Source organism: Gymnoscopelus braueri (assembly GCF_963280865.1).
Source record: "Gymnoscopelus braueri genome assembly, chromosome: 21".
NCBI lineage: Eukaryota > Metazoa > Chordata > Actinopteri > Myctophiformes > Myctophidae > Gymnoscopelus > Gymnoscopelus braueri.
Genome location: NC_137623.1, coordinates 22,167,383 through 22,195,152, shown reverse-complemented (window position 1 = coordinate 22,195,152; position 27,770 = coordinate 22,167,383). Strand labels below are relative to the sequence as shown.

The following is a 27,770-nucleotide window of genomic DNA, read 5'->3' as shown; positions in this document are numbered from 1 at the left end:
TATGGAGAGGGAACACAGTCCCTTTTAAACAGTGTGAAAGCTGAAACCTTGTGTTGTGTCACTCCCCTCTGCTGCTTCAAAAAACATGCTCATGTGTATGTGTAGTCTGTATTCTAATCCTCTGGCAATATAGTAGTAGTAGTAGTAGTAGTAGTAGTATTTTATTTTGGTCTTAGCAGGATAAATTCAATATATTCAACATATCATCATATCATATCATATATGATTTAGACCAAAAAGGAGTAGGCTGAAGCCAATGGCTTATTTTGCCTATCCTTTTTCATACAAAACAAATTGACTTAAAGGAAAAAAGAAAAACAAGAAAACAAGAAAAAACAAACAAACAAACAAACGAGAAAACAGACAAAAGAGAAGAATAACACAACAGAGAAAAAACAAGACAAACGTGATCACAACAACCAAAAGACAAGACTTACAGAATTCTTGCATTGTCATATTACAATATCCAGATATAATACTATAGTAATCATATACTGTATAGGACAGATGAAGGCCACAATGTACAGTACCATACAAGTACTGCATCTATTGGAGTAACAGCATCTTTTAGCTCTTGTTAGCTCTATGGAACTAAAGGCAATTATCGTTGCTGTCGGGCGGAAACCTTGTATCAAGGTTCTAGGTTCAAGGTTGTACTATTGTTAGAGCTTACGTCCAAAAGCTTTCCTTTTCAGGGAATTGAAAAAAGAACCTCTGTTCCAAAGGATCTAATAATGTAGTTATTATTTAGTCACAAGCTCACAATACTTTTCATTGGTTCAATATTTATAAAACCCAAAGACAGACTTAACCACATTCAACTTGGTGTCACAAACCTTGACATTTTAAAAAATGTTAAAAGAATTTCAAAAAAACAAATAGCATTTTGGCTATTTTTGCTACTTTTGCACGGCACTGTCAAAATCTGCATTTATTTATGAAAAATCACACCCAGTGTGAAGTGGGAGGTGTGGTCACAGTGGTCATCACAGTGATGGAAGTTCACTTAAAGAAAAGTAATATTGTGGACCAACACCCCTAACTTAAAAAAAACAATAAATGTGTTTTTTTAAGTGCATAGTCCTATTTATAGGGCTATGCACAATTGTCATGTTTCACTAGCCAATCACAGTCCTGAATAGACTGTGATTGGCCAATCACGGTGCAGGGTTAGGGGGGTACACTGGTGGCCAATCACAGCGCAGGATTGGGGGGTGCAAATATCCAAACCTCACATATAGGGGCGGTTTCACCGCCCAAAAAATACAAGGTTCCTGCCCGACAGTAGTGATATATCATAGGCCAATGATGTTTTAAAAAGTCAACATGGTATGAGTTTTGAGCCGCTAAGAAAGGAAGCAACAGGTATATATTTGAGTTGTTTTGTGTGCATACAGTACATGTGGTCTTCTAGATTCTAGGAGAGTTGGAAGTTGAGTGGAAAATATCCAGAGCACTGAAATGTACCAAATAGCTCATGTCCTACATAGTCAGGCCTCTCTGGGGAATTGAGGTCAAGAATTTGGACAGTGAATGATGAGAGCCATAATGTGGTCAAGTATCAGCTCTTCCACGGTGGGGCCAGAGACTCCTGTACCTGTGGAGTAGCGTTTCATATTGATGGCTCCCTGTAGCAGCACAGAGGCTGTGTAGAAAGACCATCCATAATGTACCGCTGCATGGCTTTAACCCATTATGACCTGAGGCCCCCGATTCTACAAATGCCAAATGTATTTGGCCGCGGACTCGCATCTCAAAATATTTTGTTCCAGGGACCCCCAGAAGCATAGATCTGAGTTAAAAATGCTCACTTTAAGAATATATATATTCAAAGATTTGCACACATTTTCAAGATTTTTCTTATTCAAAAATAGCAGATATACAAGTTCATAGCGCGTCACTTCGTGCCACGCTATGAACTTGTAGATCTGCTATTTTTGAATAGACAAAGTATTAGATAATAGTTAAAGCGGTTAAAAATCGAACATCTAAAATGACACCGATGCTTTCCCGGTTTTAATGGGTTAAAAAACGTCAGTTTCAGTCCTGACCTTTTAACATATGAAAATGCCATTCGGGTAAGCACTCCCATGCGGATTGTGAATCATCTGGCGGTGTTTCGCACGCACCATTTTTTTGTGTGTGTGTGGCTGGCTGTGTCTGTGTGTCATTGTTTTGCATCTGCAAACGTACAATGGCTTGGCAGGAGACTGGATTTCCATCTGAAGATCTCATGGTGTCAGCCACTAAATCAAGCCGGCGGTTTTCAAATGACACATTATCACAGTCATAGACATACATTTGCATACTTTCCTCCATGCATGTCATTCCCCTAAACGTCGCAGACACGCCGAACCGTATATGGCTCCAATGTATGCCATAAATCAGTGGTTCTCAGACTTTTTGATTTCAAGGACCCTCCAGTGTGATATGCATGAGGCCAAGGCCATTTGATGCATTTTTCTATCTCTGGGACCCTAATAATCTTCACTATACAATCCTAACTCTGAGAGTGTACAAATGGAATTCCATTTCGTACACTCTCAGAGTTACAGACCTGAGACCTGTAACTCCTCAAGGACCCCAGTTTGAGAAGCACTTTCATAAATCACTCAGGGGTTGAAATATATATGGAACATATGGTGTGAGAATTTTACAGCCGTTAACAACGCGTAACCATAAGTCACGGTGTGGAGAGACTCATACGGAACCTAATACTGGTTTAATCAGGCTAAATACCCCCATTGCCCGTGGACGCTCCCCTTCATCCTAGAGACACTTGACAGGGTCCATTAAAGCTAATAATTAACTCCAATGCTGGGGCATAATCTCTACAACCTACATCCGTGTGGAGAAGATAGATTGAGCTAGCCAGCCATGCACCGATCACTATATAGATCTTCATTACCGTGACTCTTTATTCATGCCCAGGTGAGCATCTCTGCCCTCTTCCAGTCTTGCAGCAAGAGAGTGGAAATGATTGCATGAATAGCTGTGATTTGGATGTGAGCATTTCTCCTTCTTTTTTCCCCCCCTTAAGTAGCAGGGGTGGCACAGTGGTGGAAGAAATACTCAGATTTTTTTACTCAAGTAAAAGGAGCAATATCACAATATAGAAAGTAAAAGGCCAGTATTCAATTCTATGAATTGAATACACAGGACCCCAATGGAAACAAGCCATAGTGCTTTCTTGGGTTCAATCCTTTTAGCATTGTATTTGCATTAAACTGTACTTTCTGTGCTTTTTTTTTGCAAACTGTTAATAAAGTATTCAATCAATTCAAAATGTTACTTGAGTAAAAGGCTTCAAAAAGTAAAAGTGCTCATTATGCATGTACCATTTCACATTTTCTTATAAAAAAATCATTTTTGTAATAATAATCTAAATCTGAAAGGTAACTAGTAATTAAAGTTTGCAAATAATTGCAGCGAAAAACAAAAGGTACACTATTTGCCCGTGAGATGTAGTGGAGCCGAGGTATACATTACCCCAAAATGTAAATACTTAAGTCAGGTAAAATAACTTCAAAACTGTACTTGAGTATGGTACTTGAATAAAAGTACTTTCCACCACTGGGATAATATCAGCACTAGTGACGGTGGGTACATGAAAATGTGTCACAGTGGAGGTGGTGGTGGTGGGGGCGGTGGTGGTGGTGGGTGCGGATATGACAGACAGTACATTCAATCAGGAGAGAAAGACAAGAAGAAAGGCAGATTGGAGATGCAGGGAGGGGAGGATTGACAGGAACGAGGACACAAGAGGACAGGACGAAGAGAAATGCAGAGAGAGGAGAATTGAGAGCTACATGTGCCGAGATAAGACTTGAACAGAAGCCGATAGGACAGTGCGGTTCTCAAAGTGGGGTCCGGGGGCCCCCAGGGGCCCTTGAGGGGGTTCCAGGGTGTCCACAGCACAGATTGTTCATAATTATGGCAGTTGAACCACGTGAACCCTACAGTATATAGTTATTTGAAAATAGCAGATCTGCAAGCTAGCAACGTGTCACGAGCCATTTTCAAAAAATATTGAAACATTTGGAATATTTTTGGAAACATTTTAACAACACAAATCTTGTATGGGGGTCCCTGGCACTAAATAGTTTCGGATGTGGGTCCACAGCCAAATGCATTCAATTTGTGGGTCCTTGCCAAGAAAAGGGATCACAGTGAGAACCACTGTGATAGAGGACATAGAGAGATTATACACATACCAACACACACAAAGTGAACGGTCCAGTGGACACTGCAATGCAGTGAGATCCTCCTCAGTGTTCATTCAACTCTGAGAGTGTAAAAGTGGACCTGAGAGTTTGACAGTGTGTTCTCTGCGTATGTGAAGAGAGAAGAGAAGGATGGGCTGCATCAGTGAGAGAGGGACACACGGCCTAAACCCCAGTGACAGCCAACATCAGCATCCATGTCACAAAACAACGGGAGGGACACATCCTGTCCCACAAAACCACGCGTGCATAACCCACACACACACATACTTCTCACATGCACACACACACACACACACACACACACATATGCACACAAGTCTTCAGTCAGCAGCTGAGATCTGCTGACCCAACAGCACAGAGGCACCAGGGCATGGGCCAAACACAGCATTGAGATAAGATCAGCATCAGAGCTAACATACTATGCACACACAGACAGGGAGGCAGGGGCGCACACACACGCACACGCACACACACACACACACACACACAGAAAGGCAGGGGACGTGTAGCGAAAGTATCAGAAGGGCAGTAAAGATGAAGCTAGAAATAGGCATGGTGGAAAATTAAATCAGAGTTGGCAAAAAAGCTATTAAAGGCTCCGTGTGAGTCGGCCCTCACCACCACTAGCTAATAGTGAGGGGGAAGGGAGGTAGGGATGGATGGAAGGACTCAGGGAAAGGTTGTTCAGGTGGGATATGAAGTGGCTCTTTTAAGGGCCCGGGCTGAAAATGAGAGATAGGGATACTTTTGCTTCACTTTTCCCCATTAAGCCATGGGCCATATAATCCAAAGGCACAGTTAACCGAGATCTTTATGGTGTCCTTCTGCAACGATAATATGAATGGAACGGTCCAGTGTCTCTGTGGGGTATGGTATCAACTTGAGACTAATTGTTATTAATTACTCCTAAAATAGCCTGCCCAAAGAAAAGAGAGAAAATCACGTCTGTCTAATTTGATGTCTAATTTGACTGATTGTTTAGTAGAGTGGTTCTCAAACTTTTTCATGTCAAGGACCCTCAAATTAATATGTATTTGGCTGAAGACCCCAATCTGAAAATATTTTGTACCAGAGAAGATTTATGTTGTGAAAATGTTTCCAAAATATTTAACATTTGAAAGAAAAATGGGGGGAAAAAAATCAGGATTTTCTTTTTAATAGCTGATTTTTATAGGGTTAAACAGATTTTGATGCTATATTAATTCATTTAGCTGGGGACCCTCTGGAACCCCCTCAAGGACTGCTCCTGGACCCCACTTTGAGCACCACTGCTTTAGTATACAGTACATTCACATAAAGGAGCATCTGTCTCTTCAATTCCAGGCCACACTGTGTACAAGACATGGATTTTCTAACCCGATGATAGACAACTGCATGTCTGCCCGAGACAGACACGAATCAATCACATCCGCCAGGATTCCGCCATGCCTTGTTTACAGGAAGTAAATTCTCCACACAGGCTGCACAGTGGAGTGACAGTACAGTGGTTCTTTGTTTCCACGAGTTCATCCATCAAATGTGTCTTTTCAACAGGAAAAGCGACCTCGCTATAGGCCACGGGCCACACATGTTTTTGATTGGCCTTCAATTTCAAATCCGAGGTCAGGGGGCTAGACGGCCCGTCACCCCCGCCCCCTCGCCCGCCCACCCTCATTCGACATCTTCCCCCCTCTCTCCATCCTGCGGCGCTTTAGTTGTGTCACAGGTTTGTGTACACACGTGTTTCTGTGTAGGCCCGGAGTCGGGACCCCCTCCCGCGGAGCCTTTCCTGTGTCGCGGCTCACTCGCCCCCCCGACCCCCCTCTGACCACACCGGCCTGCCTCCCCAAGGTGCTGATGAAAGGACTTCAGGAGGAGATCACTTCACAGGCCTGATCCATCTGGGCCAAGATCTCTTTAAAACAAATGATTCTCAACCATTGGAATTTAAAGGGCCCCCCAGTCTGATAAGATTTTTTTATCTTTGAGACCCAAATCTACACTGTAAAATCCTGCGAGTTATTTTAACTGAACCTCAGTTTGAACACTCTCAGAGTTACAGACCTGTAACTGTTCAAGAACACCTGGGGATCCATGGAGCCCACGTTAAGAACCAGTGCTTTAAAAGATCCGATGAATTCACACCGGGAGCCTGTGCTGCCGAGACTGATTAAAGCAAGAAGGAAAGATGGGGAGGAAAAAGAGAAAGGTGAGGTGGCGCTGGCCCTTCGTGTGGCCACCAGCCAATTCATAACAGCCCCATATTGGGGAGAAAGGAAGGGGGACGTTGGTCAGGAGGGCTGATCCTCATTAAGAAGCAAAGAGAACATCAAAGACCATCCACAATCCTCTATCAGTCAGAGGCACCCTCAATCCCCATCATATTAAAGCTCCAGAGGGCAGTTCAGTGTCAAGTTCTGACTGTGGCAGGCTCAACGGCTCCAGTGACTCCGGAGCTGTTGGTGGGGGGCGGGGTATTTAAGGTCCTGTAGGTCAGTGGAAAGTTTGAGCAAAGTTCTCCTTCACCTCAGCAATAGGCCAATAGCTGAATAAGCTTACTGGTGGAAGGGGGGAAAATGGGATGGGGTGGGCGGGGCGAGAATGATAACTAACAGCTGTGGGCGGAGGTAGAGGAGATGATCCATTTCACCAACCTCACAGCATTCGGGAGAGCATCACTGGCATAAAGGGAATCTATTGCCCCGTAGGGAGAACCCCATGAACCTGGAGAAGAGGCGGTGGGGAACACAGGAAACAGCGGCATTGAATGATTTCGATCGTAAACTGTACAGAACATAAGTGTTTGGTGGAGAATGTGCTGCAGAGGTGCTTTGCTCCAAAAGGAACCATAAGGAACGCGTCAAGTATATACAAATTCAATAATCCGCAGTTCTCTAGACTAGAGCAAAAGGAGTGAGAAAAAAAGAGCCAAGTTAAGTGTTAAGTGCTCTGTGAGAGTTTAAACGATAGATGAACGCTCAACGCCGGGGGAAACTCCACCACGGTGGTCTGCCCCTATACAGCTGGGTAGACTCAGGTCACAATAACACAGGGAGATGACGGGAGGAGTTAATACCATAGACACAGCAGGTCTGAATAACATCACTGTTTAATTCCTGCCTCATTGTGGTAGCGCTGAGACCTGACCCCAAAAAGGGAGTGTGAAAGACGAATAGGCATGCACATGGGCACAAAACAAACAAACACATGAACATGAGCACAAACTCTCTCTTTCACTCTCTTTCTCTCTCTCTCTGTCTGTCTGTCTCTCTCTCTCTCCTACAAATACATCTGTTTGTCATTGCATCAGTCAGTTGCAAGTATTTGCTCTGTGGTTCCGAACCACACAGTTCTTAATAATACGCTGTCTTTGCACTGGTGTGTGGGTGTGAATAAGTTGACGCTGTGATTGTGAACTAAGGAGGCCAAAACAGGACATAACTCAGGGCATTGTGCTTAGTCAAAACAAAACATTAAAATTGTCAACTAATTGTTTCATTCATTGCGAACAGGCGCTTGTTAGTGACACAGACGGCATGAATCAAAACCGAGCAGGAACATCAAACGCATTTTAACCAAAGCCATCATCTTTGCAGACCTCTGTCGTCTTCAGAGTGTGGGAGTAAGGGAGTAAGTGCTCATGTTGTGCATCAATAATGTGTGTGTGTGTGTGTGTGTGTGTGTGTGTGTGTGTGTGTGTGTGTGTGTGTGTGTGTGTGTGTGTGTGTGTGTGTGTGTGTGTGAGAGAGAGAGAGAGAGAGTGACTATGCAATCTTCTTCTAAACAGAATTCATGAAGTGAAACATTTTGTAGAATAGCAGGGAATGAGACATGTAAGAGCAGGTTGGGGTAAAAATAAAATGCTCGCATGAACTCAGGTTACCCAGTCCAGCCCATCATGACTGAAAATTGGTTTGACATCCTTGGCATAGATAATAGCCAGTATCTTACAGACATCATCACATTGATCCGATGTCCAATATTTTCAATAGAACAAGGTTTCTAAGCTCCTTATTCAGTCCAATAGGAAAGCATCCTTCCCACGTCATAGGGAATATGACTGCATATAGATAGATACTGTAGGTGGCCTGATATATTATAAGTGACTCATATTTAAAAAGAGCCCGCTTTGAAATGATGTGCCTGGTTTGGATCATAAGCACAACAGCCACTTGCTGATGCCAGCTACTTAACATTAGGCTTCTTGGCACGCTGGTATATTATGGACTTTCCAGTAGTCCACTGGATTAATCTAACAACTGAAAGCTGGCCTGAACAGCCACAGGGAGGCGAAATAAGTGGGTTTGTTGAGCACACAACAAATATTCCACATTTGTTTCCTCTTTTCACACACGCAGAACATTGCTGATAAAGTAAAACAAATATAAACTAGAAAAAGTGCTCCTCCGAGCACAGGTCTCCGCCAGGCCAGGTAGGTTATTGTGGGCCAGCAATGTTCGGAATCCAGAGTTATAGGCCAAAACGGGAATCATCCCGATCTGATCCAACGGAGCCGGAGATTAGCTGAACAAACACACACGCAGGCAGTGGAGTAAAGTAACTAAGTATATTTACTCAAGTACTGTACTTAGGTACAGTTTTGAGGTATTTTTACTATACTGGAGTGTTTCCAATTTTCAGTACTTTTACTTCTACTCTATTACAAAACATACATTAACCTCTTCAGCCCTATTTAAACTTTGGCTATTTGAAAATAGCCGATCTACAAGTACACAATGCGTCGCAATGAACTGCGTTGTGAGCTTGTAGATCGGCTATTTTCAAAAGATTTTAATACATTTTATACATATTACCTTGTGAAACGGGACATTCTGCATAAAGAGTACTTTTACTTTTGGTACTTTAAGTATATTTTGATACCAATACTTTTGTACTTACTGTAAGTACATTTTGAATTCCGGACTTTCACTTGTAACAGAGTATTTCTACATTGCAGCATTGATACTTTTACTTAAGTAAAAGATGTGAGTACTTTTTCCACCACTGGCGAGAGGAAGGTAAGAAGGGAGAATCAACTGTACAAGATAAATAAGAACGTCTCAGCAGTTTCTGTACTGTAACTTCCTCCATCAACTCCTTATGTTATGACCCCGCCCAAAGACTGCTATCCTCTCTACTTGTAAAACTCCCACTTGTATCCCTGACTCTAAACCTCCTATTTATCACACTGACACCAGTGGCTTGTGGTTATTGACTGGGAGTGCATGCCTATCCCATCCACAAGCTCAGTCATCAAATTAGATTCTGTGGCAAAATGTCTGGAATGCTAAATGAGTAGTGTCATATACCTCGTGTGGAGCAGAGTGAAGGAAAATCAATTCAAGTTAATGCCTGGATAATGTGCACAGTTATGAGGGCAATTGTCTAACAAAAGTGTTTAATTATTCACAGACTGTGTATAACACAGCAAACACAGCCCTGCTCCGCTGTTATAACTTATATTTTCATGCCTCCTTTGCCATGATAATATAGATAAAACACCAGCACTTATGTGGGGTGATACTGAGAGGACTATGCAAACACAGAGAGAGATATGAATGCCTGTGTGTTTTGCAAGTGTTTTTGTAGCGCAATTAAACATAATCCTGGGCTGTGATCCAAATCCTTTGTTGGATTTGTATTCTGAATTAATTTCACATTAAACTGGGCAAATAGAACACTCGCTGTTGTCCATTTAAAGTTCAAAGATAAGCATTAAGCATAACTAAGCTGTGTGGTCATATGCCCCGAAATGCACACACATACACACACACACACACTCACATGCGCAAATCTATAAAGCCATTCTCTCCTAGACATACGTATCTAGAGTATTTGACACGCTCATTTGAACATGACCTCGCCTGCAACTGTAAAGGGGAGCCCATTTGACTTCTCATCCATCTGTGTATTCATCTTGTTCCCCACAACAACCGTCATTGGGGCTGGCATCAGTGCTTGGGGAGAGCATGCCCAGAATTATTACACACTGCATCCCTACAGAGCAGACGTATGGCCAGATTGTCTCTAATCGCCTATAGAAAAGCTTGGCTATTTGTACAGCTCAGGGCGGAGGAATGACAAACTGTGTTGGTAACTCAGCAGTGGTGGAAGAAGTGCTAAATTTTTTTACTTTAGTAAAAGCATCAATACCACAATGTAGAAATACTTTGTTACAAGTAAAAGCCTGGTATTCAAAATATACTTGAGTACAAAAGTATTGGCATACTCCAGTAAAGTATTGTACTTAAGTACAGTTACTTTCCACGACTGAAACTCAGACACACTTTATTCAGTATAGCCTACATTATTATGGGTATTATTTCATCAGTCCTCAGCTCCCTCCAGACTGCATATGACTATTAACATGATAAAGATGTTTGTTTACTCCTAAGCTAAGAGTCCACGGGCAACAAACGGGCAATAAGAAAGAGCGATAGGACCAATGGTGTCTGTGGGTAGCGAGCCAATAAGCATCATCAAAACAGCTAGTGTTGAGAGGTCGATGGGTCATCTGTTGCCGCTGAACAGGTGAACTTCATTACCTCATCATTCTCAGTAACTCTACCACGCGCTGTGATTAAATGGTTGGGGCTGTGACTTCACGCACTCACTAACTTCAAAAGCAGACCTGAGAAACTAAACTACGGATACTTTTTCTCATAAGAATCTCTTGAAGATGAAACCCACAACTGGGAGTCAATTAGGAAAGTGAAGAAAAGAATGAATGCAACATCTGGTTGCTTTCCACATTCCACTGTTATCCCATCATCAAATCACAGTAGAGGATGGATAATCCATCAAGTCCGGTCAAAACCATTCAACCGGAGAGGAGTGGAATAACAGCCAGAACTATCCCGGGTCAAATATATACCGTGTGATGTACCCTTGCTGCTACACTCTTAAATCTCTGTGAAAATATCACCACTCATTTTCATAATCAAATACCATCCTGGGTATTTCTCTGGCAGCAATGACCTTAACGTGTGCTCTCACCTCTCTAATGAATACTTGAAGACTGGATTCAAATGCCAACAGTCAAAACAAATGTTAATTTAGTTTTCCCCAAAATAGGCTCCAAACAGATTTAAATTTGTCAGACAGGCAACAGCAGATGTATAACTCCTAATGAGCTAGCACACAATGGGAGGACGAATGTGAGGGAGATATTAAAAACCTTGTAATGTATTAATGGAGTTGAAGACTTCATTAAATCTTGCCAGCAACACTTGAATGTATATACGTTTTTGCACCAGTGTCTGTGACCGTGAGCATCTGGACCGTCAGACACAAGAGGAAGGCCAAAGACGAGGTTTATGGGTGCGATGAGAGAGGTGACATGCAGGTGGCTGGAGTGGCCGAGGAGGACGAAGAGGACAGAAGCAGATGGAAACAGATGATCCGCTGTGGTGACCCCTGATGGGAAATAGCCGAAAGAAGAAGAATTTGAAGAAGGAGAAGAAGAAAATTAACAAAGAGGAGAAGTCAAAGAAGAAGAAGAAATGCTTCTACACTGACAGCTGCTAATGGAACAGATGATGGTTTCACGAAACCTAACCCATAGAAAGGAAGCTTTTAGTAATGACAAGTCAGCGTGGACAAAATTGGTAACATCTATCATATCTTTCTAACATGTAACACAGTATATATTATTATGATGCAGGCCAATCTGCATAAGAAAAGGTCATAGGATACAGTGGACATTTGTGCTTTAAAATTACGGTTATTGTCTTCAATCTCAGACTAATGTCCCCAATTACTGGTGACAAAAAAACACCGGCATATTCCTCCTGGGCAGAAGAGGCCACAGTATTGTACCCTTAAACCTCACTGCTTTACGCTGTGAATAACTTAAGAGCACTTAAGGGACGGGGCTTTTAAATCCACTGTGAAAACAGCTGTTTGGCATCTCTGGAGGACTTTGCCATTTCTAAGTGGCTATCCAGTGGGATCAGCTTCCTCACAGGGACAGACAGCTTAACAGAGTATGTCATACTGCACCACCACTGAAAAGACAGGAGTGACTCTGTTATGTTTAGATCATTGGTTCTCAACCTTTTCAGGCCACAACCCCCCAACTGGGACCCCCCACCCTGACAAGCACAAGAATTGTAGGAGTTGGCATTACATTTTGTTTGACTCGGTTCCACAGATAAATATTGTGAAAATAGCAGATCTACAAACGCCTCGCATTGTGAGCTTGTAGATCGGCTATTTTCACAATTGTTGCCTCTTTCTTATATTATTTGACAATTTATAGTATAGTTTGTTGACTACTTTTGATGCAGACATGGTCTTTTCCACCTTTTTAGGTATTAAAAGTCCTTAAATTGTCACTTCACCCCCCCCCCCCCCCAATCATGTGGGGACCCCCAGGGGGATCCCGACCCACAGGTTGAGAATCACTGTCATACTGCACCACCACTGAAAAGACTGGAGGACGTCATTATAAATTGACCGTCACTGCTATCCAATTTGTTGGTCATGGTATCAAAAGTAATAATGAAGGCGTTACTGCATGAGACATAACCAACTGCTGCTTTCTCAAGCTTGACAGTGGCACCGTCTCTGTCTGCATTCCTGTGCTGGTAAAGGAAACACATTTCTGTCATTATCATTCCAACGCAGTATTTGCCCTTTCCCCAGAGCAGTCGACTAGATACTGCTTGTGAGATAGTAGACGGCAATGTTTAAAGTCTCTTGAGGACATCCTGAACAAATGAGAGCTGGCAAGCGATAACGGGCACAGTGGTCAAAAAACAACATGGAAAACACTCGAGCTGAGTGTTGAGTCTTGAGAATCAATGTATTTTTGGTATTAAGTTATGTCAACTGTGTACAGGTGTATCAGTGCTTCTGTGTGGCAGGGTTGTTTTTCTGATTAATGAGGGTGGGTGAAAACAGGTGCTGGCTCGTGAAGAGAGTCCTAGTAGTACGAGTGAAAGAGAGCAGCTGCATACTCATAACGGAAATCAATTTCAGAACATTAAAACCAACATTTCTACAGCATTGCGTTCATCAGTTCTATTGAATTTATATTTTTGCAGCAGGGCTACGACTACGAGTGTGTGACTGCTCTGACATTCTTCCCAAGTAGGTATTTCTTGTTCAATGCCAACGCTGGTCAATCACACGTTAGTCCCAAAGACAACCTGTTGGAATGCCATGGAATTTACTGTGCACCTTCAAGTTACCGGGAGGTCTGCCTTTTCTCTAGTCTAGTGCAACCCTTAGGTCAAGATTTCCAAGATACGTATCTAAAAATATAAAGGGAAGATCGCCATGAAACTTGTGAGCATATTCATGTGTACTTGTACTGATTATCTTTGTGAGAACAAAGTGTCTCACAAGGATAAAAATATGTAAAGTGAGAACATTTAGCTGGGCCTCACTTTTCAAGAGGCCGGCTTAACCACTTAAACCCTGGCCTATATTCTCATGTTGAATATCCCCCAGGGCTCTATCCTTGGCACACTCCATTTTTTCCCTCTAAACCAAATCTCTTCAGTGAAAATAGCCTATCTACAGGCTCACACAACACGTCACAAGGTTGTAGAGCTGCTATCTCCTGCAAATGTTCGCCTATTTTTGCAGAATGTTGGCCTATTATGAGTGTGACAAGCCCAGAATAGGGACGCAAGGGTTCATGTGGTTAAGGTTAGGTCCTGAGTTTGGGGATAGGGTTAGAATTAGAGTTTGGTTAGGGTTAAGGTACGGCATGTAATGGTGTGTTGGTCAAGGTTAGGGCTGGAGGTTTGAGAATGAATGTAGGGTAGTTTGAAAGTCCTCACAAGTACAATAGCACAAGCAGTACAAGAGTACGTCCCCATGTGTGCACACATGCACGTGTGAGTGACCCCTATACCCTCCTCTGAACGCCAGGATATGGATTGGCTGAGTCAGAATGCAGTTTTACTGCTGAAGAGACGGTTCTGTCCTTACCCCCCACCAGACCATTGTATACCTATACACAACCTGAGCCTACCAAACTCTGCTCTACCAGGCCTAGCCTACTCACAACCTCAGCACTTTTCAATCTGCTTCCCCCAAGCCAAGTTTGGCCCTGTCTGATTTGTAACAACATGCGCACACTCATGGGCATGTGAAGACACACGCAAACACTCATTCGTGCATCACAACTCTCAGCTGCTATTTTCATATCTACAGGCCACACTGGCTCAGCGGGTAGAGTCGGCTGACTTTGAAGCAAAAGGTTTCCCGTTTTGATCCCCGGCTCCCCCCTGGCTTTGTGTCGAAGTGTCCTTGAGCAAGACACTTAGCCTAACTGCTTCCAATGAGCAGGTTTGTGCCTTGCATGGTTGCCTCCGCCGTCGGTGTGTGAATAGGTGAATGTAAAGCACTTTGGACTGGAGGAAGGTGCTATATAATTCACTAGTTAGCATTTTAACATACTGTATATTTCAAATTTGCACATACAGTTATACGGTCACATAACTCAGGAGTATGTGAGCTCTTAAAGGATTTGCAGTGATCTTCATCGTGTCCGTCTATCTGCCCTCGCATGGCCTGTCTCAAGCTATCACCATGGAGATGAGCTCAGTTTATCTGCTGTCTCATGCTGAGTGCATGCGCTGCAAGCATACCACATGAGCAGGTCCACCTGACACTGTCACACAGCTCCTAAGCGAGAAGGAACACGTCTTTTCCCCCTGTCGACCGGTGCAATAAATGCACAATAGCCAGCCACATGCAGTCACTCCATGTGCTGCATCCTCTGACGGCTGTGGCATGCAGTCAAGAACAGATTTAAAGGGAACTCACACACTCACATTGTGCATTTCAGTTCATTGTTGATGATTATCATAGTCTATAGAAGCAACGATATACGGTATATGATACAATCCATATTGACAGATTCCCTTTTATGTCTTATTTTGTATTTCTGTTCCCACTGTTCCTACAATTCCCATGATGCATTTCATGGGCATGCCAGTTTTGTCTGTGGCCTCCATTACAGCAGTCTGATTGATATTTTCTTAAGTCAATATAGCTATTTTGCCATAAGTACAGTGAACAACGACAATGTCACAGCCACTGAGGGCTAAAAACCATAAAGTCAGGATTCACAGATTGTTGTACCCCTGTGACATCAAATGAGTAAACTTTCGAGCAGAGAAGACTCTTCTGTGTTACAGCTGCAAATGCAACGTTAGCCCTACCACACATATATACTAGAAGTAATGTTGAAAATGGATATGGCTTCCCTTTAAGACATCTCAAGAACATCACATCACTGAGAGAGAATTCAAGTGTCCACGACAGCAGATATGAAGTGAGCAGGTGAACACAACAGTAATAGGCTACCAGCCATCTGATACTTCAAATAATATTTCACATCAACTAGAGATTCAATGAAGTGGCTTGTGAGGAGAAAGTACCACAAAGCCAATTCCAATACAGTATGGCAGGTGATGGAACTCACACACAATGCCTATGCAGCTCAGACATAAAAAGCAAGCAACATCTGTAGCCTACCTAGTGACCTGGGCAGTTTTATAGTGTACTGTATATTGACAGTGATAGGTTCATTTAAAAATTAGCAGCTTGTGAGGAATAGCTAATTAAGTCCAGGGAGAAAAACAGGAATACGTTCAGGACAATACTGCTCCTCCCTATTCCTGAGGCTTTAATTGAAAGAGGGATATATTCAGTGGGCTCAATTGCAGGGGCTGGACAGGACTTTCCTGACAAAGATGTAGAAGTCATCATTAAAACCGATACCCAATACATGTCTAATGTATTGGGTTTTTTGTTTGTTTGTTTTCATTTGGAAAGTCCACATCAATGTGCCATGCCCATATGTCCCCACTCACCAACAGTGCATTCTCTATAACTGAACTCAAATACAGTGACAGCTAAATTAAAATAGGCCTTCTTTTACACATAGGCCTAAAGTATGAGAAAACTGTTGTTTAATAGCACATTTCCCTGCCAGATTTTTTATTCTACAAAGCAGCTTCAGTTTAAATTATTTACACAAAGTGGTGGTAATAGTCCAAAAAAGGGTATTTTCTGTTTTTTTTTTATATATCAGAGTAATGGATAACAGTTACAATCTCATTCAGCAGCTCAAGCCTCAACAATAAGTAGGAGGCCAGCCAGTAAGTCAGTGATATTTAATTCCTTACTTTGTAATCTAGGACTTCCTTTGCGATCACTGGGTGGAAGATCTGCGAACTGCACCCGATGTCCCGACATGGTCGATGCCACCACACACACTCCAGAAGCCAGAAGAACCGAGCCTGTATGTAATGCTGCTGGTAGTTGAGTCAGTTTCAAAGTATCCAGTAACTTCTAGAGTGGAGAGATGGATGGAGATATAGTAGCGTCGGGCTCACCGTCTCCTCGGCTCGTGTGACGCCCGGCGGAAGCGGGAAGCGGCGCCTCAAACAGCTCACCGTGGTGGGGACCGTATGTCATTCACTTTCCCCTTCACCCTCTCTCTAGCCTACTCTGTGCCAGTCAGTCGCAGCTGTCCTCACTCCACAGCCCCCCAGTACTGCGGCTGTGTGTTTGACGCTCACCTACTGCCAGTATGTACGCCTGTTACAATGTAGCCTAGCATGTAATGTGGCCATTCTCGCAGGGTGAGGCACTATGATGTTTTGTTTTACCCCTGCATTAAAAAAAAAACTCACAACTTTTTTCGCTGTCCACATGACTGCAGAGGGATACCAAAACGCTCGCCCCAAAACACAGTCGCCGCGGGGCAATTCCGGCGACCTGGGAACGCTCGCCACCTGGTATTCCTAAACGTAACCGCAGTAAACTATGCCCAAACCTAACCTTATTCCTAAACTTAACCTCAGTAAACTATGCCCAAACCTAACCTCATTCTTTATTCCTAAACATAACCTCAGTAAAATAGGTGCCAAAACCTAACCATATTGCTAAATGTAACCTCAGTAAAATGGTGGCAAAACCTAACCTTATTCCTAAACGTAACCTCAGTAAAACTATGCCTAACCCTAAACTTATTCCTTAACTTAACGTCAGTAAAACAAATACAAGAACCGCTATGGGGCGAGCGGTCCGCCAAAGAAATGGGGGTGAGCGTGTTTTGGGGCGAGTCTTCCGGTTGCCCTGCAGAGTTAGTTACGTCATCTCAATAGTAACGGTGTTACTATACGGTATTGACTTTGACTTCTACGTTTAATATTGAGTTCCACTACAAACGAAGCCATAGAATTCAGAGAGGCGGCTCTTGTCTTGAGTTTACAAACTTTAATTACCGTGTAGGGTATTATGAATAACGTATGATATAGGCCTACTGCCTACACGTCACGTACGCTATCTGAAACTCATGTGCAGTCTTTTTTTTTAATTCAATTCAATATACATTGGCAGATTAATGTTAATCGACAGTTGAACACAATAGTAACGGCTAATATATTTTATTGTATTTATTATCGGAGTTAGTTGGACAGTGGTTCTCTCAACCTTTGCATGTGATTTTGGGGGGTCCCCATGACAGTGAGTGACAATTTAAGGAATTTTAAGACCTTTTTAATACCTCAAAAACAAAGAAAAGAAAAAGACCATTACTGCATCAAAAGTAATCAACAAACTATACTATAAAAACTGGTCAAACATTGGCCAAATTGTCAAATAATATTAGAAAGATGATTTTCTTTTGAAAATAGCCGATCTACAAGCTCACAGTGAGGCCGTGTGAGCTTGTAGATCTGCTATTTTCACAATATGTATCTGTGGAACCAAGTCAAGCAAAATGTAATGCCTCAACTGCTACATTCCACGTGCTTTTCAGGGTAGGGGGCTCCCCAGTTCAAATATGATGTTTTAGGGGACGTCGCAGGCTTAAAAGGTTGAGAACCACTGGGATACAACAACGGTCTCTGAGATTTTATTAAAGGTGCATAGGGAGGCATAGTATGACATCTAGCGGCCAAAACTAGCAATGTCATTACTACACAAGCCAACACTGGCTGTTACTCAAAGTTGGTATGGTAATACAGTAACAGTAGTAGGCTGTATTATATCTAATTGTGAGGTGGGCCTGTTAGATTGCAATCTCTCACTTGAATGGTTAACTGGTTTTCACAGATTAGCTTTCGATACAACATTACAATAGTGCCACAAATACAATACAAATCAAATTGATAGTTATTTGAAGTTATTTTATTGTTGTATGTCTTTAAATGTCTTCATGAATTGACTACACAGGAACACAATGGAAACAAGCCCATGGGGCTTTTTGTGTTATTCTTTTAGCATCATTATATAATCGTACCACTGTACTATTTGAAAACTGTTAATAAAGTATTCAATCAATCAAAAATCAAAGCCTTTGTGTGTGTGTGTGTGTGTGTGTGTGTGTGTGTGTGTGTGTGTGTGAGAGAGAGTTATGTTAAGCCTCTTTGTGTGTGTGTGTGTGTGTGTGTGTGTGTGTGTGTGTGTGTGTGTGTGTGTGTGTGTGTGTGTGTGTGTGTGTGTGTGTGTGTGTGTGTGTGTGTGTAATTGGTAATTTTTTCACACCATATCATACTACTTTGTTTATTACAAAATATTTTATTGAGGGCCTATAGCCTATAGGCACAATATAAAAGTCTGTAAGTGCACTGCCAAAAAGGCAAATAAATACACGCTCAGAAATCACATACAAGCAAAGGAATAGTTTGAAACTCCACTCATTTCGACATTGTTCCACACATGATCAAACATACAAAACTGCAAAAACTACTGGAACATTTTTCAGGAGCAATGGCCTACCATTTAAGTAGCCTATGTATAAACTGTATGTGTGCACTGCACTTCTGTCTAATATAAAAATTAGAAAAATAATTTAAGGCAAGTAGAAACCACCCAACAACAAAGTGCAAATAACAGTTTCGACACTGTACTGTATAACAGGACACCCTTCTGTTCTCTTGTAGAGACCATATTGCAGCAGGGGTCTTCAATGTTTTTCAGCCCAAGGACCCCCTAACTGAAAGAGAGATGAAGCAGGGACCCCACATACTGTATAACATTGTATTTTCATAGATTTCATAGACTAACGCCAAACCTCTATGCCGAAAATAGCCCATCTACAAGCTCACAATGCCTTGCAGTGCGAGGCGTTGTGAGCTTGTGGATCTGCTATTTTTGGCTTAAGTTCTTTTCAGAATAGGGATAATAGGGTTCAAGTGGTTAATATAAAAAAAACAATCCAATCACACAAAGATTTGGCGGCCCCCCCCCCGTAGTAACTCTGAGGACCCCCTATAGGCGGGGTCCCGGACCCCCTGTTAATGAAGACCCCTGCCATATTGTATTCACATAGGTCCATTTTGCTCTATGTACATTTTGGATAGCGAGGCTGCCATTGACTTTGCCAGTTCCTCATCACGCTTTCTCTGTATGTGCGAGTCATGGCACCAGTCCTCGTATTCTGGGTTGGGAAGGCTCTGGTCCAAAAGAACATCATAGTGACCATTACTAAGCCAGCTCAGCCAGATGGATGCTTTGGACACATCCTCCTCTCCGAGATAATGCACCATGGTGGACACGGTGGGACTCTCCAGGCTCCCCCCGGTTGTTAGATAGATGTTGACGTTGAGCATCTGGCTCATGGCCAGGAGCTCCGGGTAACCGGCCCAGGCGCCGTCCTGTGCCGCGTTGATCAGGAACTCTCCTGCATCCCCCTCGATGATGGGGTTAAACTCATCCAAGTGGTCGGCTATGTGGTGCATTGTCTCTTCCCTCAGCTCCTTGTGCCCGGACTGCTCTCCGTACGTGGCCTTGCCCACGGCTCTGTACAGACAGTTGCCATCTGGGATGATGTGGAATCTGTACTTGCGCCTTTCCTGGAGATACTTGTTCTGTTTCTCCACCTCTGCCAAGTACCGAGTTACTTTGTCATTGATGCCAGCTCTCTCTGCTGTGCCCCTCTGCGGTGGCGGTGACTCCTCCTGCAGGACGCTGAGCTCGAAGACCTGTGGGTCAGTGGAAGGGATGTCCCCCTGACACTTGTCAATGTGGGCATTGTCTTCCATGATGGCTTCTCTTTTGGGCCCACTCGCAGTCAGGGGTCTCACCTTCACCAGATGCAGTGATGATGAGTTTGGATCGTCCCTTCTGAGGAGCAACTGTTTTCCAGAAACGTCAACCTCCTCATCTGGAAGAATTTCCAGTGTCCTCTTAATGTTCTGGCAGTTATAAAAGTCCAACTCTGGGCAGTCCTCGAAATCATCTGCTCCGTTGCTCAGTTGATCTATCAAATTCATGACCATGCCAGTCTCATTACATGCTGTTATACTTTCACCACCACACTGAGGAGAGGCTGGTTCCGGAGACGACAGTTTGGTCCTCGACTCCCTCACAATGTGTATCGGCACGGAGTGCTCAACAACTCCATCGGACCGACGGATTTTGATTTCTGCCGTCGAAGTGAAGTAAACTGGCTTCAGCGACGCGGCTTCGTAACACGCAAAGGCAGGCATGATGTTTGCGGAGGAAGGCTGTGATTCTATTACCCGATCGCCGTTGATAATCGCTGCTGAAGTTGTGTCTTTTGTTGTTGTTGTGCGGTGGTCCAGTGGTTGTTTGTTGGCCGCAGATCTTGATGATGTTGTCGTCGCAGTAGTCGAGGAGCGGTCGGATCCGTTCGAGATTGTTGTCACCGAAACTTCGCGACAACACTTGGGATAGTGTGTCAGCGCACTGTTGTACAACCGCATCTCGAGACACTCCTTTATACTAAACGTTACGTCGCTACAGCCCCCGAGAGTTACGAAAAGATGACAACGACGTCTAAAAATAACACCATGTCATCGATAAGTTATAACAGCAGCGATGTGGGGGGGAGACGTTTCCTAACAGCAACGATGTGGGGGGGTACGTTTCCATGGATCTGATCCTTGATCCCGTTCGTTGTTACGGACGTAGACAGACGGGTTTAGCCATCTTGCGTCACTGCTGTTGCGATCATGCCCCCTAATTTTAGCCCTGAAAAGTGTAACCGGACCCTCTCCTCTTCGGGGTCTTGTTATGGGGTCATAGCCCACTGCACTCCAACTAGGCTACTGAAGCGGTCGCCCCGCGACGAGAATGCGAAGGATGTGATGTGTCACAGCACACACGGATCTCATTCTCAAAGCTTCCCCATAGCTCCATTCGGCCGCGTCTGGGTGGCGTCGTTGTGTTGGAATGTGTGAGGTCTGCCAACAAACAAGCTACATCACACAGTCACAATGGTGGAAAAAGTACTCACATTACTTAAGTAACAAACAAGCTACATCACACAGTCACAATGGTGGAAAAAGTACTCACATTACTTAAGTAAAAGTATCAATACTGCAATCTAGAAGTACTGTTACAAGTAAAAGTCCGGAATTTAAAATGTACTTGAGTTTGGTACAAAAGTATTGGCATCAAAATGTACTAAGTCAAATGGCCTGAAATGGTTACTCTAGACTATATATTTTGTTATAATAATATACATCTACAAAGTGACTAGTAGCCTAACTAAAGTTTTCAAATAATTGTAGTGGAGTAAAAGTATATTTGCCTCTGAGATGTAGTGGAGTAGAAGTAAAAGTAGGCTACTGAAAATTGTAAATGACTTAGTAGGCTACTTGAGTAAATGTACTCAGTTACTTTGCACCACTGGTCACACGCAGGCACTTACGGATAAAACAAACCCCCCACGTATTTATATGGTTGCCGTCAGAGAGAGAGGATAGTCAGCTATCGCGGAAAAGTTGGTTTTAATTCCTACATACACATACACTAGGCTACATTCTTTCATGGTGGGATAATTTTTCGACAGGAGCTATTTAGGGAGCGTCAACAAAGTAGCATACTCTCCATTGTGTGTGTGTGTGTGTGTGTGTGTGTGTGTGTGTGTGTGTGTGTGTGTGTGTGCACGCGTGCATGCGTGTGTGTAAAAAGGCCAATCTTTTCTTACAGCTTCTAAACGTCATGAACATGGAGAACATCGTGCAGGAAGCCTGACTGACTGTTTCCGTAACGTCTATGTTTCTCTTTAGATCATTTTTCATCAACACATTTTTTTTATCGGAATATGTTATTCAGTTTGTATGCACAGATTTACGGTGAACAGAGTGATACATCTACCAGAGAGCATATTTGGGGAAACAGTGGCTGGCAAGGCCAATGTCATTAAGAACTTCTAAGAAGCTGAGGGAGTGGAGTCAGGGGGCAGTGACAAGGTGACAGGCAGCAAAAATAGGATGAAAAAAAAAACACATAACAGTATCAGTGGGAATAGATGCATCAATTTCTGCCGTTAGGATGTTAAAAAATGTTTTTTTTATAAAATTTGTTTTTTCATTTAGATTTAAAAATGGTTATGGAGGCTGTTCCAAAGTCTAGGGGCCCTGATGGCAAAGGCCCGGTCACCCTTGGTCACCAGCCAACTAGTAAAGCTGAAGAGGAGGACATCAGGCTACGGACAGGCACATAGGGTTCCAACAGCTCAGCTAGATATTGAGGTGCCAGGCCGTTAAGAGCTTTAAAAGCTAACAATAAAATCTTAAAATCAACTCTAAAAGGTTACTGGCAGCCAGTGCAGTGCAGCTAGTACCGGGATTATGTGTTCTGATCGCCTAGTCCCAGCAATGAGTCTGGCAGCCGCATTCTGCACCAACTCCAGGCGGTGTATGGATCCCTTGCTGAGGCCTACTACATGGGCCTACCACACACCTCACTTTAGTTGGCTGAGTGCAGAGTCTCTCATCTGAACAGTCCTCCTGTCTTCTCTCCTCATAAATTCTGGGGCTGTGGACAACAGACCTGATTTGGTGGGGGCGGGGGGCGGGGAGGGAGGACAACAGATGAAAGGAAACACAAGGAAAGAGACAGGTAAACATATATTCCTGTAATTTGCTATCTCTTATCTTTTTACCAAAAAATAAATACATAAAGAGACAACAGAAAAATATAATTTAAATCTCAACATAGAGGTACCTCACGCACGCTCATGTTGTATTATTATCAATCGTTATAATGTATTATCTATGATTACACTATAGACAACAACAGGCCTTAAAGGGGTAGTTCACCCCCAAAATAACTTTTTTTCTATTGATTACTGACCATCTGGAGCCTTGAATTCATAGATATTTTTTTGTTTTTGTCACATTCCTAAGCCAATAATTTGATTATAATAAATGTGTCCCCATTGATTCCGGTAGGAGACACAAATGCATTTGTGTCTCCTACCGGAATCAATGGGGCTAAATTTATTATAATCAAATAATAAAGGAAGGAATGCGACAAAAACAAATAAATATCCATGAATTCAAGGCTCCATGGGGTGAGTAATTAATAGAAAAAAAGTTATTTGGGGGGTGAACTACTCCTTTAAGATTGTGAATAGGTAATTACAACTTTAGACAATATAGTCTTGAGACTCATATTTGGTGTTTGTCTAACATTACAACTTTTCTGGGGAGGGGAGTGATAAAAGAACACATAGGATGATAACTGATACTGTAACCCAAGGGGCTGATTACTGTTCTCAGTCCCAGGGTTGATACGGCAGTAGCAGACTAATAAGCACGAGCTAAAGTGCCACTGTGCAATGATGTCACCATGAAACACATCAAAGCCCAAGTATTTAATAGTGTTTAAATGCTGTTATATTGTTACATGTTATTTTGGTACATTACTATGTTACTTGTTGCATTACCTAAGGACTCGGAGAGCTTAAATAAATGGTCGCTCACTAAAGTTCTGTACCTGATTTTCTCCATTTCTGCCGGTTGGTTCCAGTCTGATGTTGAGAAATGAGCCCCCACATCTTTAATCTGAGTTCCCAGAAGTTTTCGCCAGCTCTCGCATACAAACGGGAGGGGCGAGGAAACCACATCTTCAAATGTAACCTATGGAACAGTAATGGATGGAGACACACAGAGGAGAACAAATATCAATTATTGGAAAATGTCTTCAATACAACTAACACATAAAACACCAGCATATAACATTAGTACAATAAATAAATAGATAAAACAAATATTGCAAACAGTTGCTGAAGACTACTACAATAAACATAAAGTCGTTTTTACTGACTAACAACTAATAACCCCATTATGCCTTGCCTCAGGCATTGTACAAATATTTTTGGCTTGAATTCTGCCCTTCCGGGATGAGAGTCAATCATCAAGGCATTTTCAACTATCCAACCAGAGCTCCAGTAGATGTCTATCAGCAGCAGTGGTGGAAAAAGTACTAAATGTTTTTACTTAAGTAAAAGTATCAATACTGCAATGTAGAAATACTCTGTAACAAGTAAAAGTAATCAGAATTTACTTGAGTAAACGTACAGGTATTGGCATCAAAATATACTTAAAGTAAAAGTATTAATTACACAGAATGTCCCCTTTCATATGTCTAACATTTATAAAGATCTTTTGAAAATAGCAGATCTAGCTTGTTGTGAGCAGTGAGCAGTTGTGAGCTTGATCGGCTATTTTCAAATAGCCAAAGTTTAAATAGTGGTTTAGGTTAATGTTTTGTAATGGTAATAAAAATCTTCAAAGTAACTAGTAATTAAAGTTTTCAAATGATTGTAGTGGAGTGAAAGTACAATATTTGTCTCAGAGATGTAGTGGAGTGGAAGTAAAAGTATAGAAAACTAGAGAAAGTGCTCCTCGGAGCAGAGGTCTCCGCCAGGTCAGGTAAGTTATTGTGGCCTCCTGGTGGCGCTATAATAGGCCAATGTGAAAAGGGTGGCATTTCTTCCTCGGCCTAGTGGGAATATGCGTGCAAAATTTCACGGAAATCGCACGCCGCGTTCATGATTTCAGACATTTTGTTCAAAACGGACCAATCCTGCAAACTTTGGAAGTCAACCTTAGTCAATGAGGATGGAATATGAAATATCGGACAGATGCGTCTTGATCACATGACTATAGAGATACTGTGTACCGATTTGTGTGATGTTTGGATAAAATCTGAAGGATTAATATCCAAAAATGTATTTGACATAAGTCGGCCTCCTGGTGGCGCTGTAAAAAGCAGATGTGAAAAATGCAGTGCAGATGTTTTTCCTTGGCCTCTAGGGAGTAGGCGTGCAAAGTTTCACGCAGATCGGTGCAGTTATAGTTAAAAATGCAAATCGGCCTGTTATAGCGCCACCATGAGGCTGATGTGAAAAGTTTTAAGTGCCATTTCTTCTTCGGCCTAGTGGGAATGTGCGTGTGCAATTCTATGCAAATGGCAAGCTGCGTTCATGATTTGAGGCAGTTTGTTCAAAACGGACCAATCCTGCAAACTTTGGATGGTAACCTTAGCCAATGAGGATGGAATATGGGAAATCAGACAGATCAGGGTTGATCACATGACTATAGAGATACTGTGTACCGATTTGCATGAGGTTTGGTTAAAAACTGTAGGAGTGATGGGATAAAATGGGTTTTGCACAAATCGGCCTCCTGGTGGCGCTATAACAGGCCCATGTGAACAATTTGAGGCAGAGGTTCTGAATTGGCATCCAGGGAGTGTGTGTGCACAGTTTCGCAGCGACCGGGCCAACGGTGCCAGAGATTTGGTGCTAACACACAGACAGGACACACACACGGACGGACGGACGGACGGACGGACACACGGACGGACGGACGGACAGGGGCGAAAACATACTCTCTCGCCATGCCTTTCGGCCTGGCGGAGACAATTAGAAATACTCCAGTATACAATTACCTCATAATTGCACTTACTGTAAGTACAGTACTTGATTACATGTACTTAGTTACTTTACACCTCTGTCTATCAGTTAAGATATCTTGTCTCAAAACAATCCGACAATGGTGAAACATTATGACTAATCAATTATTTAACATATTGAATTAAATAATAATTATGCACAGAAAATTGTATAAAGACCATTTTGATGAAGATTATCCAAGGACAACGTTATTATTTCACCACAGGGTGGCGCTGCACGTTGACTGCTTTGTGAGCATCCATGATTGGCATCCCAAGGTTCTGGGTAGTGGTGGAAAAAGTACACACATTTTCTACTTAAGTAAAAGTATCAACACTGTAATGTAGAAATAGTGCAAAAGTACAAAAGTATTGGTATGAAAATGTACTTAAAGTATCAGAAGTAGAAAGTACTCATTATGCAGAATGTCCCATTTCACAAGTTTTCAAATGTATAAAAAATGTATGAAAATAGCAGATCTACAAGTATTTGCGACGCATTGTGTAGGCTATTTTCAAATGGCCGAAATGAAGAAATGAATAGGGTTGAAGTGGGTAATGCATGTTTTGTAATAATAATCAAAATCTACAAAGTAAGTAACTAGTAACTAAAAGTTTTTGTAGTAAATAAAGTGAAGTAAAAGTACAATATTTGCAGTGTATGTAGTGGAGTAGAAATAAAAGTACTGAACACTGAAAATACTCCAGTAAAGTAAAAAATACCTCAAAATTGTACCTAAGTACAGTGTTTGAGTAAATGTACTTAGTTACTTTACAACACTGATGAAGGGGAGTGCCAGTGGACATGTCTGAACAATAACAACAACTGGTATCTGTTTCACCAAACGATTCAATTTTGTTGTTGCCGTCTTGTTAAATCCTACTCAAATTTGTCGCACAATTGCTTCTGTTTGTATTTTTGTAAAGCACTTTGTAACAAGAAAGGTGCTGCTATATAAATCAAGTTGATTATTTTCTGTTTTTACTAAAGAGCTGGAGAAATGGGGGGATGCCTGCCTGTTACTTAACAATCACTCTAGCAATGATTACTATTACATGCTTATGAATTCAGTAAGATACCCAAATCTATCTGTAAAGTTTGTGGTGTTGCCATGCCTCTTCAACTTCTTGCAGCTCGCGTAGATACCCGTTTTTCTGCTTCTCCTATCTCCTTTTGAAGACCCACTGTTGATAGAAAGATGTGGATGTTAATACAGTTGTATCACCCCATCATTTGACTGTTTTGACAAGGACCCAGAACAGGGTGATTCAGACATGGAGGAAATCCCTACAGAGAAGTTGGCTGATGTTTGTGATGACATCGAGTTTGTGGACCATGCTGTACACTGACAAGTGCAGCATATGACACCCTTCCCGGTTCCAGAAACCTCTCCCAGTGGTTCAGAAGTGAGGCCAAATGTCCCCTGTGCAGCAAAGACAACGCAGGCCTCCAGGCACATCCTTTCAGGGTGTAAAGTTGCACTGGCACAGGTCCTGAGGAAGCTTGCAGAGCTGTTGGAGAAATGCAGAGTCGGAGCAAACAACTCTGCAAGACACCCCCAGCTAGTCATTCCCTTCGTCAGACCAGGAGAGATCTGGCAGAAGTATAAGCAGCAGGAAAAGCTACAGCTCTGCCTGCTCCTAGAAAGGGATGGGAGATGCAAGTCAACCTGGGCAAGCAGCTGGTCTTTCCAACTGAGATCACACAGACAATGCTAAAACCGGACGTTGTGATGTGGTGTCCGCAGCTGCCAAGAGGGTCCTCGTCATCGAGCTCACTGTCCCCTGGGAAGAGGGAATGCCAGTAGCATTATGAGTTCAAGCGGTGTAAGTATTCCGACTTGGCTGCAGAGTGCAAAGACCTGGGCTGAGCTGCAA

General features: G+C 42.6%; 2 protein-coding genes across 2 annotated transcripts in view; both read right to left on the bottom strand.

Moving 5' to 3' along the window:
* Positions 1-16,668, bottom strand: part of kiaa1217 (KIAA1217 ortholog) — a 165,732-nt gene extending 149,064 nt beyond the window's left edge. The window contains exon 1 of the mRNA XM_080417701.1: positions 16,355-16,668. Within this exon, the coding sequence (XP_080273827.1) occupies positions 16,355-16,424 (70 nt within the window). The 5' untranslated portion in view covers positions 16,425-16,668. The remainder of the gene's footprint in view (positions 1-16,354) is intronic.
* Positions 16,669-18,706: 2,038 nt separating this feature from the next.
* Positions 18,707-21,335, bottom strand: otud1 (OTU deubiquitinase 1). The gene has a single exon (XM_080417896.1). It carries the CDS (start codon positions 20,903-20,905, stop codon positions 19,502-19,504), a length of 1,404 nt encoding a protein of 467 aa, XP_080274022.1. The 5' UTR covers positions 20,906-21,335; the 3' UTR covers positions 18,707-19,501.
* Between the last annotated feature and the right edge of the window lie 6,435 nt (positions 21,336-27,770).